At 48.7% G+C, this 27,889-nt stretch overlaps 2 protein-coding genes across 2 annotated transcripts in view; one reads left to right on the top strand and one right to left on the bottom strand.

Annotated features, from left to right (window-relative positions):
• The window catches only part of LOC127568883 (keratinocyte-associated protein 3), a 440,350-nt gene that overhangs the window by 25,643 nt on the left and 386,818 nt on the right, over nt 1-27,889 (top strand). The gene's annotated exons all lie outside the window — the stretch shown is intronic.
• Nucleotides 1-27,889, bottom strand: part of arfgef3 (ARFGEF family member 3) — a 107,236-nt gene that overhangs the window by 70,339 nt on the left and 9,008 nt on the right. Inside the window, 10 exon segments of the mRNA XM_052011274.1 lie at nt 45-157; nt 1,899-2,223; nt 3,386-3,490; nt 6,332-6,416; nt 7,399-7,441; nt 10,197-10,319; nt 11,227-11,295; nt 11,896-12,027; nt 14,273-14,354; nt 17,595-17,646. Of these exon segments, the coding sequence (XP_051867234.1) occupies nt 45-157; nt 1,899-2,223; nt 3,386-3,490; nt 6,332-6,416; nt 7,399-7,441; nt 10,197-10,319; nt 11,227-11,295; nt 11,896-12,027; nt 14,273-14,354; nt 17,595-17,646 (1,129 nt within the window).

Genomic DNA, 27,889 nt, shown 5'->3' with positions numbered 1-27,889 from the left:
AGACGGGGTACCGTCAGGGATAGAGCATTGAGCAGGCGACTTACATCTTGTGAAGGTCCAAGTGCGACTTCCTCCTCTGACTGGATCGCCTCCTGGTCTCCCCTTCGTACACGGTGGGGCCAGCGAGATCATACAGGCGCTGGGGGCTGCCGAGGATCTGTGTGGGTAGATTCAGACAGGCGTTAGTGCGGTCAGAGTCACCGCGACATCCTTTGTTGGCCACACTCTCGCCTCTGGATGGAAGAACTGTGGGTTCAACTCCCAATTCAAGCCACAAACAACGTGGACGTTATCAGCACTGGCACTGGGGGAATGCTGTTGAAGAGGACATGGGCTTTCTTTGGACGATGTGGCCAAGAAAGATCCCAGATTCCTCGATATTAAGGGAATCAAAAGATATGGGGGTAGTGCAGGAAAATGGAGCTGAGGTGAATGCTCAGCCATGATCTTGATGAAGGGGGGAATGAGGCTCGAGGAGCTGAGCGACTTTCCCCTGCTTCTGCTTCTGATGCTCTTGCATACATTTCACCAGACTTAACAACGGACAAGCTGCATTAGGCCACATCTGGAGTACTGCCTTCAATTCTGGTCGCCCCATTGTAGAAAGGACGTGGAAGCTTTGGAGAGAGGGTGCAGAGGAGACTTACCAGGATTAGAGGGCATGTGCTATAAGGAGAGGTTGGACAAACTTGGGTTGTTTTCTCTGGAGCAGCAGAGGCTGAGGGGAGACCTGATAGAGGTTTATAAGATTATGAGAGGCACAGATAGGGTAGACAGCCGGTATCTTTTTCCCAGGATCAAACTGTCTAATACTAGAGGGCGTGCATTTAAGGTGAGAGGGGGAAAGTTCAAAGGAGATGTGCAGGGCAGTTTTTTTTACACAGAGAGTGGTGGGTGCCTGGAATGTGCTGTCAGGGGTGGTGGTGGAGGCAGGTACAACAGAGGTGTTTAAGAGGCTCATAGATAGGCACATGAGTGTGCAGAGAATGGAGGGATGTGGACCTTGTGTAGGCAGAAGGGATTAGTTTAGCTCGGCGTTTAATTAGTTCAGCACAACATGGTGGGCCGAAGGGCCTGTTCCTGTGCCGTGCAGTTCTATGGTCTAATGCAGCCCTCCTGCAGCGGCCAACATTGGAAGAGACGGTGATAATTGAAGGCACAGATGGAGAAGAGAATGCAGGGGAGATGAAGAGGCACTGCGGTGTGAACCCACACTGCGCCACGTACCACAGAGCTTAGTCACACGGCCCTGTGAACGGGCAGAACGACCTGACACGACAGCAACAATAAATGCTGGCCCTCAGGGGATTGCCTGTGTCGTGGACGGTGAAAATGCGATTCCTATCTGAAGTGTTGCGGGTGTGTTTAGCGGGTGTTAGTTAGTAGTTAGCATTATTGCTGTAGTTATGTCGTTTGCATTGTTTTTCTTTTACTTTCTGTATTGGTTGTAGCATTTTGAAACTGGATGTCCTTTTGTAGTGCTTTTAGCAGATAAACGTTTGTATTATATAAAAAAACACAATACATGCTGGCCTTGCCAGTCAGGCCCAGATCCCAAGAAATGAATAGATGAAAATAACAAAGACCTGCTCACTGGGTCAAGGGACACACGCACACAACATACACAGAGCAAAGGGAAACACGTACATACACACACAATTACACACACAATCACGCAGACTCACAATAACACGTGCACTCAATAACACGCGCACTCAATAACATGCACACTCAATAACGCACACACATATAAACACACTCACATGCACACAATCAATCACACACAAAGACACACATGCATATACAAACACACACATAAACGCACGTACACACATGCACACAGACACCACACACACAGACACCACCACCCCCCCCCCCCCCAGCAGATGCCCTGTTACCTCCTTCATGATCTTGATGGCCTCCACCCTGTGCTGTGGGGGTGGGTACAGCAGCAGTCGATGGTACAGTGACTGCAGCACTGGCCTCAGTGACTCCAGGCAGCCCACCAGCCGCACCAGCTCCACCGCGATGTAGTATATGGTGCGCGCCACCGGCCCGCTGAGAGCTGGTGCCATGGACGAGCAGCCGGAGCCTCGGCCGTGGTCGGAGACACCAGCGAGTGCGGCCTCGCTCTCCGCCGAAGAGGCGCCGTGGGCAGACGAGATGGTCTTGTCGTGCACGGGGTTCCCCAGGATGACAATCAGCGCCGGACATAGCTGCCTCCTGCAACAACAACAGGAGATTCATGGACAGGAACAGCCTGCACTTATATAGCACCTGAGAAGGGTTCCCCGCGCCCCCCAGACGCTTTGCAGGGCTGCATTCAAACACATGCAACAAGCTCGGTCAAGGAGATACAACAGCTCAAAAGGAGGAGAGTGGTGGAGGCGGAGGTTCAAGGGGGAAATTCCAGAGCTGACGGACTTTGGGAACACGATTTTCACTGATTCCTGGGATGTTGGCCCAGTCGGATATGCCAGCGTTTATCGCCCGTCCCAAACCGCCCTGAGGCACAAGACTTGCCGAGCTGTTTCACAGTTTCAAGGCCAACAAGTCCAAGAGTCTTTTTGGGACTGGAATCACAAAGAATCCAAGGCAAGTCAGGGCTCCCTCCTTCCCTGAGGGAGAAAGTTTAAGGGAGATGTACGGGGCAAGTTTTTTTCACACAGAGCGCGGTTGGTGCCTGGAACGGGCTGCCAGGGGAGGTGGTGGAAGCAGATACGACTAAGAGGCATTTAGACAGGCACATGAACAGACAGAGAATGGAGGGATATGGATCATGTCCAGGCAGGTGTGCAGTTTACTACTGGCATCACGGCCAGCACAGATACAGTGGGCCGAAGGGCCTGTTCCTGAGCTGTGTTCAGTGACACAATGGGCCAAATGACCTCCTCCAGTGCTACTGATCTAAGGAAACTCTAAGTCCAAGGAGGACAGGATTGGGATAGATTACGATGCCTCCCAAAGTCAAATAACCCATTGTCACCGTAACGCTTTACAGCGCCAGTGACCCGGGTTCAATTCCAGCCGCTGTCTGTAAGGAGTTTGTACATTTTCCCCGTGTCTGCGTGGGTTTCCTCTGGGTGCTCCGGTTTCCTCCCACATTCCAAAGACGTACGGGTTAGGAAGTTGTGGGCACGCTATGTTGGCACCAGAAGCGTGGCGACACTTGCGGGCTGCCCTCCAAATCACTACGCAAAAAGATGCATTTCACTGTGTGTTTCGATGTACATGCGACTAATAAAGATATCTTATCTTAAAAAGAGGTAAGATCTTATCTTACATGCAGAGAGGTATTGATGTAAGGCACCTCAGGAGGGGGTGGTGAAGGGAGAGCGACAGATCGAAACGGAGAGGCTGTGGATAAACCGGCAGCCGTACTCACCACAGCAGGTCGGTGAAGCCTTTATGGTAGTGCATGAGAGGAGAGGAGCTGCTCAGCATGGAGAGGATGCACTCCAGGTACAGGAGCTGCAGGTGCTGGCTGTCACTGAAAGGCAGAGATCGAAGTAAGTACAGGCTTTCCAGCCTGGGACAACTAATGAGAAGTTCCTCGCGGCACTAATCCCAAAGGGCAGCAGCGGGAGGAGCGGCTGGGAATCAGGCACGCATGGTCTCGGAAAAAAATCAAAGAACTGCCGAGGCTGGAATCACACAACAAGCATAACGTGCTGCAAAAAACAAACTGCTGGAGGAACTCAGGACACTCCTGATGAACGTCGACTGTCCATTTCCCTCCACAGATGCTGCTCGACCCGCTGAGTTCCTCCAGCAGATTGTTTGTTGCTCCAGATTCCTACATCTGCAGCCTGCTGTGTCTCCCAAGCATAATGTGCTTCTAACTGCAATTCCAAGTATTAACCCGTTTGGTCTCACCGCACAGCCAGTAGAGCTGCTGCCTCACAGCTCCAGAGACCCAGGTTCGATCCTGACGTCTGCTGCTGTCTGTGTGGAGTTTGTACGTTCTCCCTGTGACTGTGTGGATTCCTCCGGGTGCTCCGGTTTCCTCCCACATTCCAAAGACGCGCGGGTTGGTGGGTTAATTGCCCGCTGTACGTTGTCCCTGGTGTGTAGGTGAGTTGTAGAGTCTGGGGGGAGTCGATGAGAATGTGGGGAAGATAAAAATGGGCTTAGTGTGAATGGATGCACAGGAGATTCTGCAGATGCTGGACTCTGGAGCAACACACACAAAATGCTGGAGGAACTCAGCAGATCAGGCAGCATCTATGGAGGGAAATAAACCGCTGACGTTTTGTCGAGACTCTTCATCAGGACTGGAAGAGGTCAGAAGCCAGAATAAGGTGGGGGGAGGAGCACACACACGGGCAGGTGATAGGTGAGTCCAGGTGAGGGGGGGAAGGTAGGTGGGTGGGGGGTGGGGGAATGATGCAAGAAGCTGAGAGGTGATGGTTGGAAGGAGCAAAGGGCTGAAGAAGAAGGAATCCGGTGCGAGAGGACAGTAGACCATGGAATAAAGGGAAGGGGGTGGGGAAAAGATGGGTAGGTCATGAGGGTGGGGGAGGGAGAAGAGAAGGGGGAAGGGGGCCACAGGAATGAGGGAAGACAAGGAGGGGGGTAGAAGAAGGGACGGGTTACCGGAAGTTAGAGAAATCGATGTTGAGGTTGTCAGGTTGGAGACTCCCAAGGCAGAATATGAGGCGTTGTTCCTCCAACCTGCGTCAGGCCTCAACGTGGCAGTAGAGGAGGCCGCGGATAGACGTGTCAGTGTGGGAGTGGGATGTGGAATTGAAGTGGGCGGCCACCGGGAGGTCCTGGCTGTTGTGGCGGACGGAGCGAAGGTGCTCGACGAAGCGGTCGCCCAATCTGTGTCAGGTCTCGCTGATGTAGAGGAGGCCGCACTGGATGCAATAAATGATACCCTCGGATTCACAGGAGAAGCGCTGCCTCACCTGGAAGGACTGCCTGGGGCCCTGAATGGTGGGTGAGGGAGGAGGTGTAGGGGCAGGTGTGACATTATGCAAATGGCTGATTGATAGTTGGTGCTAGCTCTCTGTGACTCTACTCCCAGTCTCCCAGCCTTTCCTCCTCACTTCAACTAACCCGCTCTCTCCCCATCACTCCCATTCCTCTGATCCTGGACACTGCCTGATACAATGGCTTTGTGCCATTATAAGATTCAACTAGTGCTCTCCACAAGCCTATTGACTGAACTGAAGAAGACTGCAGAAGTGAGAACGGTTTTATTAAACTGCCCTCAGTGCTTAGAGCAAATGGTTTCCCACAACACTGAGTGGAGATCAGAGGAGTTTAGTTCCACAAAGGGTAATGATAAGATTAACAAAAGGTGCTGGTTAATCATTGAAAAGTGCATACATTAGAGCATCCACTGAATATTCCCATCATTGAATATTGAATATTCCCATCACTCTATCTGCTTTGCAACCTCAAACATTTTAATATCTAATTTTTCTTATTTCTGCTGACATGTCCAATACAGCACAGAAACAGGCCCTTCAGCTCAACTCATCAAGGTGCCCTTCTGATCAAGTCCCATTTTCTCGTGTTTGACCCCATCCCTCTAAACCTTTCCTATCCCTGTACCTGTCCAAATGGTGCTTGCCTTGAGCTGTTGATGCTCTTCCTCTGCCTGGCCTGCTGCTTATTTACAGCACTTTCTATTTTTGCTTCAGACATTATGACAATAATGTGAAAAAACTAATATTTTGGTTGTTGCCCTATGAAACAGGCAGGTTCTAATTGCTGGGTATTGTATGTACACTAAATGGATACAGAAGACATGGCAATAGCTCAGGGAAAGCACTGGGCCAGGCAAAAGCCATGAGGAGTGTACACAGCACCCAGTACTGTACACAGCACCCAGCCCAGTTGGAAACAGTACTGCCCAGCGCTACAACGAGCCAGACTCAGTAAAATATCTATCCCAAGGTATCTGAACTTGGAATTAGAACAGAAGATGCTGGAAACTCTGAGCAGGTAAGGAGAGAGAAACAGAATTAATATTTCAGGTCTGGAACAACAAACAAAAAACCGGAAGAACTCAGCGGGTCAGGCGGCACCTGTGGAGGTAAATGGACAGTCGACGTTTCAGGTCTGGATGAATCCAGATGAAGGGTCTCAACCCTACGGATGCTGCCAGATCTGCTAGGTTTCTCCAGCGGTTTGGGTGTTGCTCCCTATTCCAGCATCTGCAGTCTCTTGTGTCTCCGTCTCAGGTTTGGGACACTTCGTCAGAACCAAGCTCGGGCCTCGAATGGACTGATTGGACGCCCACCCAGCCTGGGTGAAAGATCCTGGGAAAATGTGTTTGCTCCCGATTCAGTGTTCGGATCCGGAGATCCAGTCCACTTACTTCACAACTCTTTGCAGCTTCTCGTAAAGGACAGCGAGCACAGACACCACGTCTTCACAAAGTGCCTCGACGGAGGTGGACGGACCTGAGAACAAGGGGCCAACATGATCGGGGTCAGAATGGCTCGTAGACCTGCCGCGTGAAGAGCTTCACAGAGCACCGTAACTCACCGATGACACAGGGAAAACAACGGCACAGTGGGGCAGTGGGTAGTGCTGCTCCCTCGCGGCTCCAGAGACCCCGGTTCAATCCTGACCTCAGGCACTGTCCGTGCAGAGTTTTCACGTTCTCCCTGTGACCGCGTGGGTACCCCAAGCCCCCCAACCCTGTGCCCTCTGTTTTCCTCGCACATCCAAAAGATGTGGTGGTAGATAAATGGACTACTATAAAATGCCTCTGGTGTGGATGGGTACAAGGAGAATTGGGGGGATTTGATGGGCATGTGAGAGAGAATAGGTTATAAGGGAGGAATGGGACTGATGAAGGATCTAACGGCCCCATTCTGTGCTCCTTTGACTCTGCACGTTGGCCTGGTGATTCACTGTAGCCATATTTCCCTGCCTCCATCCCCAAGAGCCACAAAGCATTAACAATGCACAAACTGGCTACTTTCCCCTCATCCATTCGCAGACACCAACATTGCTGGCAACGTCAGCATTTATTGCCCATCTCTAATTCCCCCCGAGTTGAGAAAGCAGTTAAGAGTCAACCAGATTGGTGGGTGTAGGGGAGAGCGGGTAAGGTTGGCACATGTCCCCTTCCCTGAAGGGTATGGGTGAACCAGCTGGGTTTTTACATCAATCCAGCATTTCATGGCCTCCATGACTAGTTAAATCCTAAATCTTTTTTATTTAGTTGCTTAAATTTAAATTCCCCAGTTGCTGAGGTGGGATTTGAACTTGTGTCTCTCGATCAATGGTTCAGAACTCTGGCTGCAAGTCCAGTAACTTAACCACTGAACCACCATATGAAGAAGGAGAGCTTTCAGGTGGTGTGGTGGGGTTCTATGATTTAGCCCAATGTGTCCTTTTTAGTGCTTCACCTCCACCCGTTGGCTGAGAAGTTACCTTTGTTGTGAGATTCCTCTTGAAGTGGCCGTCCCCCCTCATTCTGCAAGAGGCAAAAAGCACTAGTGAGGGTCAGGCAATCACTTACTCTACCATGACAGACACAGGGGACATCGCTCCACCTTTCAAAAAGTTGGTCTGTGCCCTAATCATGGATCTATTCTCGTCCAACCCAAATATCCTTCATTAACAAAACTATCTCAGATTTATAATAAACTGTATTACAATGAAATAACCTTTAGGAAACAAAGAGTCCCACTTTTTTTAATGACCTCTGAATATTGAAGTGTTCCCTTAGCACTCATGAAAGACTTAGTTCATTTTTTTAAACTAACGCCTAAGCCTTAAGTATCCCCATCCAATAGGAATCATCCCTATCTTTCCTATCAAATCATGGTGTCATCCAGCACAGCATCAGGCCCCTCGGCCCACCATATCCATGACTAGCTTTTTGTGCATCCATAACACCATAAGCCATAAGAGCAGAATTAGGCCATTCAACCACTCTGTGCTCATGGCTGATTTTTTCAACACAATTGTCCCGCCTTCTCCCCGTAACCCTTAACCCCCTTACCAATCAAGAACCAATCAATCTCTGCTTTAAATATCAGTACTGGTATTGGTTTATTATTGTCACTTGTACCGAGGTACAGTGAAAAACTTGTCTTACAAACCGATCTTACAGGTCAATTCATTACACAGTGCGGTTACATTAAGTTAGTACAGAGTGCATTGATACACCCAATGACTTGGCTTCCACAGCCATCTGTGGCAACGAATTCCACAGATTCACCACCCTATGGCTGAAGAAATTCCTCCTCATCTCAGTTCTAGAGGGACGTCCCTTTATTCTGAGGCTGTGCCCTCAGATCCTAGACCCTCCTACTGATGGAAACAGCCTCTCCACGTCCACTCTATCCAGGCCTTTCAGTATCCGGTAGGTTTCAATGAGATCCCCCTCATCCTTCTGAACTCCATCGAGTACAGGCCCAGTGACACTACTACACACGTCTACTCTCATCTGATTCAACCACCTCCTCCAGCAAGGAGCCAGATATCAACCAGTCTCTGTGTAAAAAGCCTAGCCCTCAGATTCCCTTTAAAACTCCTTCCTCTGACCTTAAACCGATACCCTCTTGGTTTTGAGAGAAATGACTCTATTTCCTCTATCTCTGCCTCTTATATAGTTTCATCAGGTTACCCCCTCTGTGCTCCAGAGAAAACAGGCCCAACCTATCCAATCTCTCTCCATAACTAAAGTCTTCCAGAGAAACTAAGGACTGCAGATGCTGGAATCTAGATGAAAAACACAATGATGCCGGAGGAACTCAGCAGGCCAGGCAGCATCTGTGGAGAAAAGCAGGTTGTCAAAGTTTCGGGTCATGTCCTGAAGAAGGATCCCGACCCGAAAAGTTGACCGCCTGCTTTTCTCCACTGAAGTCTTCCAACCTGGACAACACCCTGGTGAATCTCCTCTGCACTCTCTCCAGTGCAACCACATCCTTCCTATAGTGTGGCAACCAGAACTAGAAGGGTGGCCTTAACCAACATTTTGCTAAGTTCATAACACCCCAATTCTTATATTCTATGGAGACAGGAGAGACTCCAGACGCTGGAATCTGGAGCAAAATACAAAATGCTGGAAGAACTCAGTGGGTCAGGCAACATCTGTGGAGGCAGAGGGATGATCAATGTTTTGGGTCAAGACCCTGCATCAGGATCTTATATTCTTTGCCCCAACTCATGAAGATGCCTTCTTTACCAACCATTGACCTGCGTTGCCACCTTCAGGGATCTCAGGACTTGGATCTCTCTGTTCATCAATATTCCTTAGTGTCCACCCATATTTTCTTTCTTAAAATGCATTACCATAGAACCATACAGCACAAAACAGGCCCTTCGGCCCACCATGTTGTACCTCACACTTGTCCAGACTAGATTCCACCTGCCAACTCTCCACCCCAACTTTCCATCTGATCTACGTCCTGCTGTAGCTTTAGACGACCTTCCTCACTATCCACAACACCGCCAACTTGTGTCATCCACAAATTTACCAATCATACTTCTGACATTCACGTCCAAGTCAATAAGACCATAAGATATAGCAACAGAATTAGGCCATTCAGCCCATCAAGTCTGCTGTGCCATTCAATCATGACTGATTTCTTTTTAACCCCATTCTCCTGCCTTCTCCCCGTAACCCTTAACCCCCCTGAACAATCAAGAACCTATCAATCTCTGCCTTAAATACACCCAATGACTTGGCCTCCACAGCCCTCAGTGGCAACAAATTCCACAGATTCACTACCTTCTGGCTAAAGAAATTCCTTCTCATCTCAGTTCTAAAGGCACTTCCCTTTATTCTGAGGCTGTGCCCTCAGATCCTAGACTCTCCCACTGATGGAAACATCCTCTCCATGTCCACTCTATCCAGGCCTTTCAGTATTCAGTAGGTATCAATACGCCTATTTTGAAATTTTGAAGCTTCAAGCAAATCATTCATGAATCATTCTAAAGCCATGTGTATAGGCTGTAACCTCTGCTCATAAGTTATCTCATATTGGTGAGGTATCACCAGTAAATCGACCCTGCACTGTTGGTGGTGTGGTGTCTAGGTGTGCTCACTGAGCTCCAGTTTGGTCTCAGCACAACCGTGCACAGCTGTAGCTGTACCACCTTGTGGGGCAAGCATGGACTCTCCCTGGGCTGGCAGACAATGGGCAGATGCGGGTCCCTTATTGCTCTCAGCTGGCCGCAGTGACCACCCCTCCCCCTGCCGTCGTTGAAGCCCCCCTCACCTCACTCTCCTGCTTGGCGCGCAGCTGCTGAGCCAGGTCACTGAACATCTGGCTGAGGGTGGCCCGCACGGCCGTGTTAATACTGCGCTGGTGGCAGCTGGCGACGTACGTCTCGATGCAAACCTGGTCGGGAACAGGAAGAGGGGGCTGTGAGGAGGGGCTGATACCACCAGGGACAGAGCTCATGCACTGGGAAGGGTGGGGTCTGCTGCCACTGAAGGGGTTGTGTGAGTGTGTGAGAGAGTGTGTGAGAGTGTGTGTGAGTGAGAGAGTGAGTGAGAGAGTGAATGAGAGAGTGTGAGTGAGTGTATGAGTGTGTGTGTGTGTGTGAATGTGTGTGTGTTGAGAATGCGTGTGCGTGTGAGTGAATGTGTGTGCTAGTGTGTGTGTGAGAATGTGAGCGGGTGTGTGTGAGAATGTGAGCGTGTGTGTGTGAGTGTGTGCGTGAGTGTGTGTGAGAGAGAGAGAGTGTGTGTGAAAGAGAGAGTGTGTGTGTGAGAGAGAGAGAGAGTGTGTGAGAGAGAGAGAGTGCCATCAGTTTTCTAACAGCGTGGTCACTTCTTGGAATCCAGGCAAGCCCAGAGCACAGTGCTGAAGAGGCAGTGGTGGAGGCAAACAGCCAATGGATGGGCTCCAGGGAGGGTGAGTGAAGGAGGTGATGTCCGTCAGACAGGCACCCTCTCCCTCCGCCACTGTTCGCCACTCCGAAGGTTAACTTGGTGAAGAAGGATTAAGGAAGATAATTTGTATTGATTTACGCCCTGCATAACTGCGGTACATACCAAAGCACTTTACTGCTAACATACACACACGTGCACACACATAAATGCTCCTAAATACACACATGCATGCTCGAGCACCCACCCCCAACATACACAGAAGCATGTATAATTGCACATATACTCACCAGCTCACACACCTTTGCAATCACAAGCAATGCATGCACACAGACACAAATGACGACAGAGGCATGTACACTCACGCATGCAAGCACACCGATACACCAACAATAAATACTGCGTAGCATTACCTCAGCAATCTTTAGGATGGCACTGCCGTTTATTTCAAACGTTGAAGAATATGTGATACAAAGCAGGACCTTTTAAGAGAAAGGAAACAAAAATGTCCGCAGTGTGGGAATTAGCACACAGCAGGCTCCCCTGAGCAGCAGTGCAGTAATAACCAGTCATTCAGTTTCTGTTATATTTGTGCAAGACTAGACATTGGCCTTGACACTGGGGACAGCTCTCCTGATCCTAGAATAGAACTACAAGCAGGAGTAGGCCATTCGGCCCATTGAGCCTATTCTGTTATGGCCAATCTTCTACCCCAGCTCCTTTACCCACACTGCCACCATCTCGTTTGATTCCCTTAGCACGCCGAACGCAATAACTGAGCATCTCCAGGCCCTCCTCTGTAATGTGATGCCAGGATATTTTACATTGACCAGATCTCCAGCAGTGTAGCAACCCCTAGGGTGTTTCAGCCTGGAGTTTGTGCTCAAGTCTCCGGACTTGAACCCACTTTAATTCTGAAAGGAGAACAAATACCCCTCCCCACAACTTTAGGGCCCTTTGTCTTTTGCAGCAACTGTACATAGAATAGAGGCAACAGCCCTTTTTAAAAGCAGCCTTTAGACCACATCACGAGAAAGCCCCTTTAAGGGAGCACGGACAACATTTTACGTATCAGTCAGCACCTTCATCACTTCCACCTGCAGGTCCTCATTGAGGAAGGGTGTGACCTTCATGGAGTCCAGCATCTGATTCAGCAGTTGCCTCTCCTCCAGCTCCTTCTCTGCGGACACCAGCCTCTCATCCACCAACAGCTTCTAATGGGGAAAAAGGCAAGCAAGTTACCTCTCCTACCCCTACACAGACTGTATGTTCTCCATCTAAACATCCCCCCATCTGCCCCTGCGTCTCCCTGTTTGCAAATTGCTTGCGTGCATGTTGGCCGAAGCAGGATTAACCCACGTTATCACAATGGACCTTCATCAGAAGGAGAACCAAGGTTTCTCCAACATTCCTGTCGACTGGGTACGCTTTTGGTCACCCTGTTACAGGGAAGACATCATTAAGATGGAAAGAGTACAAAGAAGATTTACAAAAATGTTGCCAGGACTCGAGGTCCTGAGTTATAGGGAGAGGTTGGACAGGCTGGGACTTTATTCCTGGGAATGGAAGAGACTGAGGGGCAACCTTATGGAGGTGTATAAAATCATGACGGGTATAGATAGGGTGAATGCACAGTCTTTTTCCCAGGGTTGGGGAATCAAAAACCAGAGGGCATAGGTTTAAGGTGAGAGGGGAAAGACTTAATAGGAACTTGAGGGGCATCTTCTCCACACAGAAGGTGGTGCATGTATGGAACGAGCTGCCAGAGGAAGTAGTTAACATAGAACACTACAGCACAGTATCTATCTAACCCTTCCCTCCCACATAGCCCCCTACTTTTCTATCATTCATGTGTTGAGGCAGGTACAATAACATTTAAATGACAGGTACGTGGATAGGAAAGGTTTAGAGGGATCTGGGCCAAACGCAGGCAGACGGAACTAACTTAGACGGACACCTTGGTCGGCATTGATGAGTTGGGCCGAAGGGCCTGTTTCCATGCTGAACCTCCCCACCCAGGACCTCGCAACCTTTGGTCCCGATTATTCTGACATGACCTGGATTCCAGCTTCCACCCTCCATACAGCCGTCATTCTGAACTCCGCTTCCCCACCTGCTGGCTTACACCGTCCCATTCGCCTCTCACCCCATACACCGTACGCTCACCTTCGATCTTGGCGAGGCAAAGCCTTGATTTTCAATCCTCAATGTCCTTCAGCCTTCATGTTCTGGCCTTTTCCCCTTTCCCTAATCTAATCAGCCCTCCCCCAGCGGGACAATGAGAGTAGGCGAGGAGTATTCAGAACAGTCCCATCACTCCTACCCACAGTCCTTCCGTCATTCCCAGTCTCCCACTCCTTCCCCGTCACGGTGCGCCTCAGCCGGTAGAGCCCCTGCCTCGCAGCTCCATAGACCCAGGTTCAATCCTGACCTCCGGTGCTGTCTGTGTGCAGTTTGTACGTTCTCCCTGTGACCGCATGGGTTTCCCCCGGTTGGTGGGTTAATTGACCAAAGTAAATTTCCCTCTTTATGCAGGTGAGTTGACAGGAATGGGGGGAAAATAAAATAGGATGAATGTAAATGGGTGATAAGATATCTTTATTAGTCACATGTACATCGAAACACACAGTGAAATGCATCTTTTGCGTAGAGTGTTCTGGGGGCAGCCCACAAGTGTCGCCACGCTTCCAGCACCAACATAGCGCGTCCACAACTTCCTAACCCGTACGTCTTTGGAATGTGGGAGGAAACCGGAGCACCCGGAGGAAACCCACGCAGTCACGGGGAGAACGTACAAACTCCTTACAGACAGCCGCCGGAATTGAACCCTGGCGCTGTAAAGCATTACGCTAACTGCAACACTACCATGCCTGCCCATTGATGGTGGGTGCTATCTCCCTCTGCCTCCACTCCCAGTCTCCCATCCTTTCCTCCTCATCTTAACTACCCCATTGTTTTCCCATCAATCCCATTCCTCTGATCCTTCCCCACAGCCCTACAAATTATTGTCTTTGAAGAGCCCATTCGATTCCATTTTGAAAGCCCTGACTGATTCCATTCCAGACAGTGAATTCCAGATCATTAACACGTCCATTTCCCTCCACAAGATGCTGCCTGACCTGCTGAGTTCCACCAGCAACTTGTTTTTTTACTCCAGATTCCAGCACCTGCAGTCTCCTGTGTCTCCCTTGTGGTCTCTCTTTGATTAGACACCATCTTTGCAAATGACTGAAGGGAACCTGAAACAAAAACAGCAAAACGCCAAGAAATACTCAGCAGGTCAGGCAGCAGCTGTGAAGAAGTTTCCCAGTTCTGACGAAGGGTCACTGACTTGACCCTTTCTCCACACGTGCTACCTGCCCTGGCGATTAGCTCCAGCATTCTATGTTCTTTTTTACCTCAGATTTCCAGCATCTGCAGTTTTCTATTTGCCTTCTGAGATGAAGTTTCGGGACTAACCTGCATTCCAGCTAACGCGTGCTGAGCCAGTTTGACATTCTTCGATTCCAGAGCGAGCTTTAGGGGAACCAGGCAGCACTCCCTATCAGGGAGACACAAGGAGAAGGGGTCAAAGACTTTCAATAGTCCTGGCTGTTGTTTTAAAAGGAACAATATTGCATTTACAGCATGCTTGTTACCCAGGGAGGTGACCCAACATTAGTTCTGAAGCACAAATAGCATTGAAAGCATAGGCAACGTGACAGTCAATGGCACAGCAAGATCCCACAGACAGTAATAGACTAGATCAGACTTACTGGTTCAGCCCCTGCTCCTTGCTGTAGCAGTCTTATCTATGAGAAGCCTTGGAGCATCAAAGTAAAGGGATGTCCCTCTAAAACTGAGGAGGAATTTCTTCAGCCAGAGGGCAGTGAATCTGTGGAATTCGTTGCCACAGACAGCTGTGGAGGCCAAGTCATTGGGTGTGTACTTAAGGCAGAGATTGATAGGTTCTTGATTGGTAAGGGGGGTTAAGGGTTATGCGGAGAAGGTTGGAGAATGGGGTTGAAAAAAGAATCAGCCATGATTGGTGGAGTGGACTCGATGGGCCGAATGGCCTAATTCTGCTATCATCACTTACGGTCTTATGGTCATCAACTGGGCTTAGCCTGCAGATCCTGAGGCCCCGCCCCAGGGCACCTTGGTGTCCTCCTGATGGCTGCCTGTTAGTTGAGCAACTTTTAAATGTCTTTGATGATCAGAGAGACATTTAAAGACTATTCAAACTGATTTAAATATTCTATAAGAATTAACTTAAAATACAGCATAAAAGTACAGTAATTAGTCAAATAAAATCTCACTAGAGTTTATTTCATTTGACTAATATTTCATTCCAAGTTAGTCACCCTCTTTGAATGAAAAGGGTTCGACGTTAGGTATGTCAGCTACCCCTGGAGTATAGCTGAGGGCTCGGATGGCACTGGATGCTTAAGTTTAGGACAGAGTCAGGGTTGTACAGCACAGAAACAGGCCCTTCAGGTCCCAGTCTCTAAGCTCAGTGATAATGAAGAACTGGTAATATACAGAAACCTGACAGCAGCCTATCTTGGAAATGGGAAGGTTCTGCCCCCCAGAAATCACAAAGCCATAAGACCATAAGACAAAGGAGCAGAAGTCGGCCATTCAGCCCATCGAGTCTGCTCCGCCATTCTATCATGAGCTGATCCATTCTCCCATTTAGCCCCACTCCCCTGCCTTCTCACCATAACCTTTGATGCCCTGGCTACTCAGATACCTATCAATCTCTGCTTTAAATACACTTTGCCTCCACAGCCGCCCGTGGCAACAAATTCCACAGATTCACCACTCTCTGGCTAAAGAAATTTCCCCACATCTCTGTTCTGAATGGGCGCCCTTCAACCCTGAAGTCGTGCCCTCTTGTACTAGACTCCCCTGCCATGGGAAACAACTTTGCCACATCTACTCTGTCCAGGCCTTTTAACATTCAAAATGTTTCGATGAGGTCCTCCCTCTGAATTCCAAGGCATACAGCCCAAGAGCCATCAAACGTTCCTCATGTTAACCTTCTCATTCCTGGAATCATTCTAGTGAATCTTCTCTGAACTACTTCTTTGTGGGAAGACTTTTTTTTCCTGAGTTGAGCAATGTGCATTGTCACTGTTGAACCAATTTGGAATACAGCCCAGATGTACCACTGGTTATGTGATACTCTAATCCCTAGGTGAAGAATAAACTGTTAATTTGGCGTGCACCCTGGAGGATAATAGATAATGTTAGTTCTGTCACACAAGCGCTTCTAACGCACATGGCACAAGAGTATTGCTCCAAATTCTGGTCCCCACACTTAATAGAGAGGGTGCAGATCAGATTGACAGGGATGGGGAGCCGAGTTGAACTGGAGAAGGGGGTTTTTCTCCTTGGGGCGAAGGCTAAGAGGGGTGTACAAGACCATAACTGGTTTACAACAGGTAGAGGGAAGCTGTTCCCACTGGGGGATCCATGCATTTATTTTCAAAGTGACAGGCAGAAGATACAGAGGAAATGCGAGAAGAAAAACACAACGATGCTGGACGAACTCAGCAGGCCAGGCAGCATCCGTGGAGAAAAACTGGCGGTCAATGTTTCGGGTCAGGGACCCTTCTTCAGGGCTGAAGATAGGAAGAGGGGAAGCCCGATATATAGGAGGGAAAAGCAGAGCAGTGATAGGTGGACAAAAGAGGGGCGGCGGGGTGGGCACAGGGTGGCGATAGGTAGATGCAGGTAAGAGATGGTGATGGGCAGGTGCGGGGGAGGAGTGGGGAGCAGATCCACCGGGGGAGGGGTCAAAGGTAAGGAGAAAAAGGAAAAAAAAGGTAGAGGAAAGAGATCGGCGAGGAGAGGGAAGAAGAGGCGTCGTTGGGGGTGGGTGTGTGAAGGGGAGGCCTGAAGATATGCATGAACATTAAATTCTCCGACTCCGTAATCACCCGTATTCCCCAATGACCCCCCCCCCCACCACGCTGCTTCTCTTCTTCCCTTTTCTACCTTTTCCCCCTCTCTCTCCTCACCTGTTCCCCCTCCCCCAGTGGATCTGCTCTCCCCTCCTCCCCCTCACCTGTCCATCACCATCTCTCACCTGCATCTACCTATCACCACCCTGTGCCCACCCCGCCTCCCCTCTTCTGTCCACCTATCACTGCTCTGCTTTTCCCTCCTATATATCGGGCTTCCCCTCTTCCTATCTTCAGTCCTGAGAAGGGTCCCTGACCCGAAACGTTGACCGCCTGCTTTTCTCCAGGGATGCTGCCTGGCCTGCTGAGTTCCTCCGACATCATCGTGTTTTTCATCTAGATTCCGGCATCTGCAGTCTTTTGTTTCTCAAATGTGAGAAGAACCCTTTCTCTGCAGAGTTGTATGGATCTGGAACTTACTGTCAGCAAAGGATGGTAGAAACAGAAACAATCGAGAGGGAAGAGAGGATGCATCGTTGGAAAATAATTTCCAGGGCTACGAGATAATGGGATTGACTGGACTGAGACCAGCATGCAGGCAATGGACAGAATGGCCTTCTTCGGGCTGTAATGAAACTGTGAGAGAGGCGAGAATTAATAGGAACCTGAGGGGCAAATTTTCACTTAAGAGGGTGGTCAGTATATGGAATGAGCTGCCATGAGGAACAGGTTCAGGCAGGTACATTAACAACATTTAAAAGACAGTTGGACAGGTACATGGATAGGCAAATGCCGGCAAATGGGACTAGCTCAGGCTCTGCAGCTTGGTTAGCAAGGACAAGTTGGGCTGAAGGGCCTGCTTTCATGCTCCTATGTCTCTATGAACAGCTTACCTCAATTGATAAGTAGGCAGCCTGGCAGAACCATTTTCAGATTCTAATGTCTCTGAAAAACAAGAGGAATAAAATTTCTTTAAAACAGAAGGACAATTCAGAATGTGACCCTTGCACCAAGCTCTGTGCTTCTCCACAGGGGAGGGGGTTCCTCATTGCCCCACCAACCTTTCCACCAGTGCTCAGGAGGAGAACAGAGCACTGAAGTCAGAGTGCTAATAACTCACCACCACTGTGCTCTCAGAGTTACACTGGCTCCCACTCTGGCAACACCTCACATTTAAAACTTTCATCCTCCCTACCCCTCCCCACCGCTCTTCCAGACCTAAAACACGGCCCTCTCCCTCACAAAGATCTCTCCACTCCTTGTATGTAAGATCTGCGCTCTACTTACCCTGCCACTGGTAGTTGTGGCTTCAGGAGTCGAACGCTAGGCTTGGGAGTTGCCCTCTTGAATTTCCCTGCAATTCCTCTTGTCTTAAAGAGCAGCAATCACTCAGTGCTGCACTGAAGCACCCCTACAGTGGGACTCAACCCAACCTCTCAGAGTGCACGACTAGCACCGCCAGGGTCATGGAGGAATAATTCTCCATGTACGTACTGATGTTCATAGCAGAAGGTCTCTGCAATAGGACGGACTCTCAGAATGAGACAGCCTGGGAGGAGACCTTTCGACCCATTGACCCAGTGCTGTAGGGCTGGATAGTGTGAAGATCTGGACATGGAAGTTTGGTAATTGGTTGATTGTACTACCTCAATGTATCTTCACTGTGTAATGAATTGATCTGTACGATCGGTGTGCAAGACAAGTTTTTCACTGTACCTTGGTACAAGTGACAATAATAAACCAATACCAATAGTTGTCACATGAAATACCATGAAAACCTTCTGTTTTGCTTTCAGACAGATCATTCCATACAAAAGGTAGTACAAAAGAAAAATAATAACAGGATGCTGAATTAAAGTGTTGCAGTTACAGAGAAAGTGCAGTGCAGGTAGACAATAAGGTGCAAGGACCACGACGAGGTAGATTGGGAGATCAAGAGTTCATCTTTATTGTATAAGAGGTCCATTCAAGAGTATAATAATAGTGGGATGGAAGCTGTCCTTGAGCCTGGTGGTACGTGTTCTTAAGCTTTTGTATCTTCTGCATGATGATGGAGGGGGGTTAGGGTTAAACAGATTCCTTGTTAAACAGAGGGCTAATGAGGAAACAGCACGGGAGGGGAGAAGGGACAATTGGATATCTATCTCAGAGAGCCATGGGTAAAATGGGCAAAGTGGCCTCAGATGGCATGTTGAGATACTGTAGATGTTTCTCTGTTGTTACACGTCAGCAAGTATGACCTTGATCCACACTGCCCTTGGCTCTATCCTGAGTCGTGGTGCAGTAAATACGTGATATCCAATTATCCAACCTTTCTGCTCTACAGGAGACATGAGAGACTGCAGATGCTCGAATCTGAAGCTAAAACAAACCGCTGGAGGAACTCAGCGGGTCAGGCAGCATCTACGGAGGGAAATAGACAGTCGATGTTTCGGGCCGAGACCCTTCATCAGGACTGGCCTGAAACATCAACCGTCCATCTCCCTCCACAGATGCTGCCCGACCCGCTGACTTCCTCCAGTTCTTTGTGTGTTGCTCCAGATTTCCACCGTCTGCAGTCTCTCTTGTGTCTATATTTTATACAGTGATCGGAAAGGCGGGAAGAGAAATGAAGGAAGATTCGACAGCATTTTCCAAAAGGGAATTGGATAAACATTGGGGAAAAAAAAATTGGAGAAAGAGAACGATTAGCTGAATGACCCCTACCTTGTGATATTATGTCTAAATATCCCTACAGAAATAACCTCGTCACCTCACCCATGGTATCAATGGGGTCCCCACTGTAAATAACCAGTGCCTACTGAAAGAGTAGAGGAGAGAAAGCCAGTGTAAAAATGTGAGGGGAAGGTGCAAGAGCTGGCAAGCAATAGGTGGATACAAGTGAGGAGGAGTGATAGACAGATGGGGTCAGGGAAGGGTGGAGATAGCGACAGAGGCTGGGAGGTGACAGGTGGAGGCAACAAAGGGCTGCAGATGGTGGGATCTGATGGGAGAGGAAGGCCGAGCCCGGAACCAAATAAGGGAGGTGGGGAGGGCAGATGAAAAAAGTAGGGGAAGGGGACCCTGTGGGGGAATCTTGTGCGAGTAGGTGCCTAACTTGGAAAGGTATCACCGTCCTGGGTCTAAATCTTGGAACTCCCTCCACAACAGCTCTGTGGGGTCACCTTCACCGGAAGAACTGCAGCAGTTTGATGGGCAGCCCACTGCCACCTTCTCGAGTCGTTAAGGATGGACAATAAATTCTAGCAGGCACAACATTACAATGACATCTCACGACACTTGCTGATGCCAATACAAATTGCTTTCAATGGCAAAGGGTCACTAACTAATGGAGACAGATTTAAGGACAATGACAAAAGACCCAGCATTTATTTACAGGGAGAGGTGTTAAGGTCTGCCTGAAAGGGCAACGGAAGCAGTTTCAATAAAGAACTGTCAGGTGGGAATTAGATAAATGCTTCAAGGAGTCAAATTACAGTGGATTGAAGGGAAGGAAAACTTTCATTAGTATAGCACCTTTCAAAGCTTCACATACCTTGGACTCAACCCCTCCCTTTGCAACTGGATCCTTGACTTAGAACATAGAAACATAGAAAAACCTACAGCACAATTCAGGCCTTTTGGCCCACAAAGCTGTGCCGAACATGTCCCTACCCTAGAAATTACTAGGCTTACCCATAGCCCTCTAATTTTCTCAGCTCCATGTACCTATCTAACAGTCTCTTAAAAGACCCTATCGTATCCGCCTCCACCACAGTTTCCAGCAGCCCATTCCACGCACTCACCACTCTCTGAGTAAAAAACTTACCCCTGACATCTCCTCTATATCTACTCCCCAGCACCTTAAACCTACGTCCCCTTGTGGCCACCATTTCAGCCCTGGGGAAAAGCCTCTGACTATGCACCCGATCAATGCCTCTCATCATCTTTTATACCTCTATCAAGTCCCCCCTCATCCTCCGTCGCTCCAAGGAGAAAAGGCCGAGTTCCCTCAACCTGCTTTCATAAGACGTGCTCCACATTCCAGGCAGCATCCTTGTAAATCTCCTCTGCACCCTCTCTATGGCTTCCACATCCTTCCTGTAGTGAGGCAACCAGAACTGAGCACAATACTCCAAGTGGGGTCTGACCAGGGTCCTATATAGCTGTAACAATACCTCCCGGCTCCTAAATTCAATTCCCCGATTGATGAAGGACAATACACCATATGCCTTTTTAACCACAGAGTCAACCTGCGCAGCCGCTTTGAGCGTCCTATGGACTCAGACCCCAAGATCCCTCTGATCCTCCACACTGCCAAGAGTCCTACCATTAATACTATATTCTGCCATCATATTTGACCTACCAAAATGAACTACATCACACTTATCTGAGTTGAACTGCATCTGCCACTTCTCAGCCCAAATTTGCATCCTATCTATGTCCCGCTGTAACCTCTGACAGCCCTCTATACTATCCACTACACATCCAACCTTTGTGTCATCCACAAACTTACTAACCCATCCCTCCACTCCCTCATCCAGGTCATTTGTAAAAATCAGAATGAGTAAGGGTCCCAGGACAGATCCCTGAGATACACCACTGGTCACGGACCTCCATGCAGAATACGACCCTTCAACAACTACTCTTTGCCTTCTGTGGGCCAGCCAGTTCTGGATCCACACTGCAATGTCCCCTTGGATCCCATGCCTCCTTACTTTCTCAATAAGCCTTGCATGGGGTACCTTATCAAATGCCTTGCTGAAATCCATATGCACTACATCCACTGCTCTCCCTTCATCAATGTGCTTAGTCACATCCTCAAAAAATTCAATCAGGCTCGTAAGGCAGGACCTGCCCTTGACAAAGCCATGCTGACTATTCCTAATCATATTATACCTGTCCAAATGTTCATAAATCCTGCCTCTCAGGATCTTCTCCATCAGCTTACCAACCACTGAGGTAAGACTCACTGGTCTATAATTCCCTGGGCTATCTCTACTCCCTTTCTTGAATAAAGGAACAACATCCGCAACCCTCCAATCTTCTGGAACCTCTCCCGTCTCCATCGATGATGCAAAGATCATCGTCAGAGGCTCCGCAATCTCCTCCCTCGCCTCCCACAGCAGCCTGGGGTCATCCGGTCCTGGCGACTTATCCAACTTGATGCTTTCCAAAAGTTTCAGCATCTCCTCTTTCCTAATACCTACATGCTCAAGCTTTTCAGCCCGCTGCAAATCCTCACTACAATCACCCAGATCTTTTTCCATAGTGAATACTGACATAAAGTATTCATTAAGTACCTCCGCTATTTCTTCTGGATCCATACACACTTTCCCACTGCTGCACTTGATTAGAGCTTATTCTTTCGCATCTTATCCTCTTGCTCTTCACATACTTGTGGAATGCCTTGGGGTTTTCCTTAATCCTGCCCGTCAAGGCCTTCACATGGCCCCTTCTGGCTCTCCTAGTTTCCTTCTTAAGCTCCTTCCTGTTAGCCTTATACTCTTCCAACATTACCTAGCTCTCTGTACTTTTTGTATGCTTTTCTTTTCCTTTTGACTAGATTTATTATAGCCTTTGTACGCCATGGTTCCTGTATCCTCTTGTGACTCCCCTGTCTCATTGGAACATGCCTATGCAGAACTCCACACAAATATCCCCTGAATATTTGCCACGTTTCTTCCGTACTTTTCCCTGAGAACATCTGTTCCCAATTTGTTCCCAATTTAATCTTCCAATTTCCTACCCGAGAGCCTCATAATTCCCTTTACTCCAAGTAAACGCCTTTCTAGCCTGTCTGTTCCTATCTCTCTCCAGTGCTATCATAAAGGAGATAGAATTATGATCACTATCTCCAAAATGTTCACCCACTGAGAGATCTGACACCTGACCAGGTTCATTTCCCAATACCAAATCAAGCACAGCCTCTCCTCTTGTAGGTCTATCTACATATTGTATCAAGAACCCTTCCTGAACACACCTAACAAACTCCACCCCATCCAAACCCCTCACTGTCTGGAGATGCCAATCGATGTTTGGGAAATTAAAATCTCCCATCACAACAACAATATTATTATCACACCTTTCTAGGATCTGCTTCCCTATCTGCTCCTCAATATCCCTGTTACTATTGGGCGGCCTATAAAAAACACCCAATAAAGTTATTGACCCTTTCCTGTTCCTAACCTCCACCCACAGAGACTCCGTAGACAGTCCCTCCATGACGTCCACCTTTTCCGCAGCCGTGACACTATCTCTGATCAACAGTGCCACTCCCCCACCTCTTCTGCCTCCCTCCCTGTCCTTTCGGAAACATCTAAAACCCGGCACTTGAGTCAACCATTCCAGTCCCTGAGCCATCCAAGTTTCTGTAATGGCCACCACATCGTATCTCCAAGTATTGATCCAAGCTCTAAGCTCATCCGCCTTGTTCACAATACTCCTTGCATTAAAATAGACACATCTCAAACCGTTCTGAGCACGTCCCTTCTCTGTCACCTGCCTATCCTCCCTCTCATACCTACTATTAGCTTTCTCTATTTGAGAGCCAAACACCTCTTCCCCAGTCTCTCCAGTCCAGATCCCACCCCCCAACAAATCTAGTTTAAACTCCACCCAGTAGCCTTAGCAAACCTCCCCGCCAGGATATTGGTCCCTCTGGGATTCAAGTGTAACCCGTCCTCTTTGTACAGGTCATACCTGCCCCAAAAGAGGCCCCAGTGATCCAGAAATCTGAATCCCTGATCCTTACTCCAATCCCTCAGCCACACTTTTAACCTCCTCCTCATTCTATTCCTATACCCACTGTCGCTTGGCACAGGCAGTAATCTGGAAATTACTACCTTTGAGGTCCTGCTTCTCAACTTTCTTCCTAACTCCCTATACTTATTTTTCAGGACCTCATCCCTTTTCCTACCTATGTCGTTGGTACCAATATGTACCACGACCTCTGGCTGTTCTCCCTCCCCCTTCAGGATATCTTGGACGCGATCTGAAACATCCCGGACCCTGGCACCTGGGAGGCAAACTACCTTCTGAGTTTCTCTCCTGCGTCCACAGAATCGCCTGTCTGACCACCTAACTATAGAGTCCCCCATCACTAGTGCCCTCCTCTCTCCTTCCCTACGCTCCTGAGCCACAGGGACGGACTCTGTGCCAGAGACACTGCCACTGTTGCTTCCCCCAGGTAGGCTGTCTCCCCCAACAGTACTCAAGCAGGAGTACTTATTGTCAAGGGGTACAGCCACAGGGGTACTCTCTAGTACCTGACTCTTCCCCTTCCCCCTCCCGACTGTGACCCACTTGCCTGACTCCCGTGCTCCCGGTGTGACCACCTGCCTATAACTCCTTTCTATCACCTCCTCATTCTCCCTGAGCTGGTCATCGAGCTGCATCTCCAGTTCCCTAACACGGTCCCTCAGGAGCTGCAGCTCGACACACCGGGTGCAGATGTAGCCCTCCCGGAGGCAGGCAGACTCCGGAAACTCCCACATCTGACACCGAGTACAGGAAACCGCACTCATACTCCTTCTGTTACTCAAGTTATCTACCTCGCCTCGCCCTTTTACGCCGAAGCCCCTTGAGCCAAAGCCTCTGTCCTCCCTCTCACTCCACTGCACGCTCCGACGCTGCCTGCTGGATATGGTGGTTTGCTTTTTAAACTGCCTGCGCTTTACCTACTGACATCACGCGCCTGCGCAGTCCTGCCCCCGCGCAGTCCTGCCCCCGCGCAGTCCTGCCCCCACTATTCCCAATGAGAACTTATATAAAAAACTTATAAAAAAGAACCTTATAAAACAAAACCTTATAATAAAAACCTTATATTCCTGACCAACAGGCCGCAATCAGTGAGGATAGGCAGCAACACCTCTGCCACGATTATTCTCAACACTGGTGTCCCACAGGGCTGCGTCCTCAGCCCTCTACTCTACTCCCTATACACTCACAACTGTGTGGCCAGGTTCTGCTCTAACTCCATCTACAAGTTTGCAGATGACACCACTGTAGTGGGCTGTATCTCAAATAATGATGAGTCGGAGTACAGGAAGGAGACAGAGAGCTTAGTGACATGGTGTCATGACAAAAATCTTTCCCTCAATGTCAGCAAAACAAAAGAGCTGGTCATTGACTTCAGGAAAGGGGGCAGTGTACATGCTCCCGTCTACATCAATGGTGCTGAGGTCAAGAGGGTTGAGAGCTTCAAGTTCCTAGGAGTGAACATCACCAATAGCCTGTCCTCGTCCAACCACGTAGACGCCACAGCCAAGAAAGCTCACCAGAGCCTCTACTTCCTCAGGTGGCTAAAGAAATTTGGCATGTCCCCTTTGACACTCACCAACTTTTATCGATGCACCATAGAAAGCATCCTATCTGGATGCATCACAGCTTGGTATGGCAACTGCTCTGCCTGTGACCACAAGAAACTGCAGAGAGTTGTGGACACAGCTCAGCAGATCACGGAAACTAGCCTCCCCTCCATGAACTCTGTCTATACTTCTCGCTGCCTCAGTAAAGCAGCCAACATTATCAAAGGCCCCAACCACCCCGGACATTCTCTCTTCTCCCCTCTCCCATCTGGCAGAAGATACAAAAACCTGAAAGCACATACCACCAAGCTCAAGGACAGCTTCTATCCCGCTGTTATAAGACTATTGAAATGTTCCATAGCACGACAAGATGGACTCTGCATGTCCCTGATGACCCTCACCAAATTTTAAAGATGCATGATAGAAAGCATCCTATCTGGATGCATCACGGCTTGATATGGCAACTGCTCTGCCCGGGACCGCAAGAAACTGCAGAGAGTTGTGGACACAGCCCAGTGCGACACGGAAACCAGCCTACCTTCCGTGGACTCTGTCTACACCTTCTCACTGCCTCAGTAAAGCAGCCAACATAATCAAAGACCCCACCCACCCTGGACATTCTCTCTTCTCCCACCTCCTATCAGGCAGGAGATACAAAAGCCTGAAAGCACGTACCACCAGGCTCAAGGACAGCTTCTATCCTGCTGTTATAAGACTATTGAATGGTTCCCTAGTACGATAAGATGGGCTCTTGACCTCACAATCTACCTCATTATGACCTTGCACCTTATTGTCTACCTGCACTGCACTTTCTCTGTAGTTGTTACACTTTATTCTGCATTCTGTTTTGTTTTACCTTGTACTACCTCAATGCAACTGTGTAATGAATTGATCTGTACAAACGGTATGCACAACAAGTTTTTCACTGTATCTCGGTACAAGTGACAATAGTAAACCAATTTCAATTCCACAAAGCTATTTAAAGCCAATAAGTTAACTGTTTTAAGTGTTGTCACTATGGATCAGGGATCAGATGGACACACATCAAGCTCCCATGGATCGCAATCTGATAATGACCACAATGGAGATACAGGAGAGTGCAGATTCCGGAATCTGGAGCAACAAACAAGATGCAGGAGGAACTCTCGACCCAAAACCTCGACTGTCCGTTTCCTTCCACAGATGCTGCCTGACCCTCTGAGTTCCCCCAGCATTAGAATTCTTTATGTGGCAGGTTTATTTATGCTGCAGCTTTATAAAGGTCTGGTTAGGCCACATCTGGAGAATTGCATTCAATTCTGGTCACCCCATTACAGGAAGGATTGGGAGGCTTTGCAGAGGGTGCAGAAGAGGTTTACCAGGATGCTGCCTGGATCAGAGGGTATGTGCTATGAGGAGAGGTTGGATAAACTTGGGTTGTTCTCTCTAGAGTGGCAGAGGCTGAGGGGAGACCTGATAAAAGTTTATAAGATTATGAGGGCCATAGAAAGGGCAGTCAGCAGGTTTCTTTTATCCCCAGAGTAGAAAAGCTGAATACTAGAGGGCATAGCTTTAAGGTGAAGGGGGAAGTTTAAAGGGGATGAGTGGGGCAGGATTTTTTTTATTACACAGAGAGTGGTGGGTGCCTGGAACGGGCTGCCATTGTGTACTGGTGAAAGCAGATACGATAGTGATGTTCAAGAGGCTTTTAGGTAGGCAGGTGAATGTGCAGGGAATGGAGGGATATGGATCATCTACGGGCAGAAGGGATTAATTTAATTTGGAATCATGTTCAGCACAGACATTGTGGGCCGAAGGGCCTGTTCCTCTGCTGTACTGTTCTGTGTTCTATGTTTGGTCATCCTCTGGGCATATTCGGCCCATCGTGTCCATGCCAGCTAAAATTAGACCAGGCTAATCTCACTTTCCATCTAAGATAAGATATCTTTATTAGTCACACATACATCGAAACACACGGTGAAATACATCTTTTTGCGTAGAGTATTCTGGGGGCAGCCCACAAGTGTTGCCACGCTTCCGGTGTCAACATAGCATGCCCACGACTTCCTAACCCATACATCTTTGGAATGTGGGAGGAAACCAGAGCACCCGGAGGAAACCCATGCAGACACGGGGAGTTCGTACAAACTCCTTACAGACAGCAGCCGGAATTGAACCCGGCTCACTGGCGCTGTAAAGCGTTACGCTAACAGCTACACTACTGTGCCTGCCCATAGCCCTCAGTCCATAGCCCTGCAGGTACAGCTCTTCAGCAGTCTATCCAAGCTGGAGCTGTTACTGAAGCTTGCTGCTTCTGTCACCGTCTAGGCAGAGACCATCCCCACGTTCCTGAAAGAAGTTTATAAAACTATGAGCGGTATAGATAGGGTAGACAGAATCTTTTTCCCAGGGTGGAAATGTCAAATACTAGAGGACATGCATTTAAGGGGAAAGCTTAAAGGAGATGTGTGGGGCAAATTTTTTTTTACACAGCGAGTGGTGGGTGTCTGGAACAGGCTGCCAGGGGAGGCAGATATGATGAGAGGCATTTAAGAGGCTTTTAGACAGCCACACGAACATGAGGGAACAGAGGGATATGGATTATGTGCATGCAGAAGGGATTTAGTTTAATTTGGCATCATGGTAAGCACAGATATTGTGGGCTGAAGGGCCTGTTCCTGTGCTGTACTGTACTGTTCTATGTTCTAAAGCACCTGGACAGGTCCAGAGAGCTCGACATTCACCAAGTGAGATAACGTTCCCTCTAACCTTCCAGCAATGAATCCGAATCCATGCCCCTTAGATATAGACCTCTGCTAACGGAATAGATCCGTAAATTCACCCTGCCTAGCCTGCTTGTAATTTTATTCACCTCAGCTACATTAAAGCAATATTTGCAGCGAGGATGTGGGACTTTGAAT

Source organism: Pristis pectinata, chromosome 3 (assembly GCF_009764475.1).
Source record: "Pristis pectinata isolate sPriPec2 chromosome 3, sPriPec2.1.pri, whole genome shotgun sequence".
In the NCBI taxonomy this organism is placed as follows: Eukaryota; Metazoa; Chordata; class Chondrichthyes; order Rhinopristiformes; family Pristidae; genus Pristis; species Pristis pectinata.
This window is presented reverse-complemented; position numbering and strand designations above follow the sequence as displayed.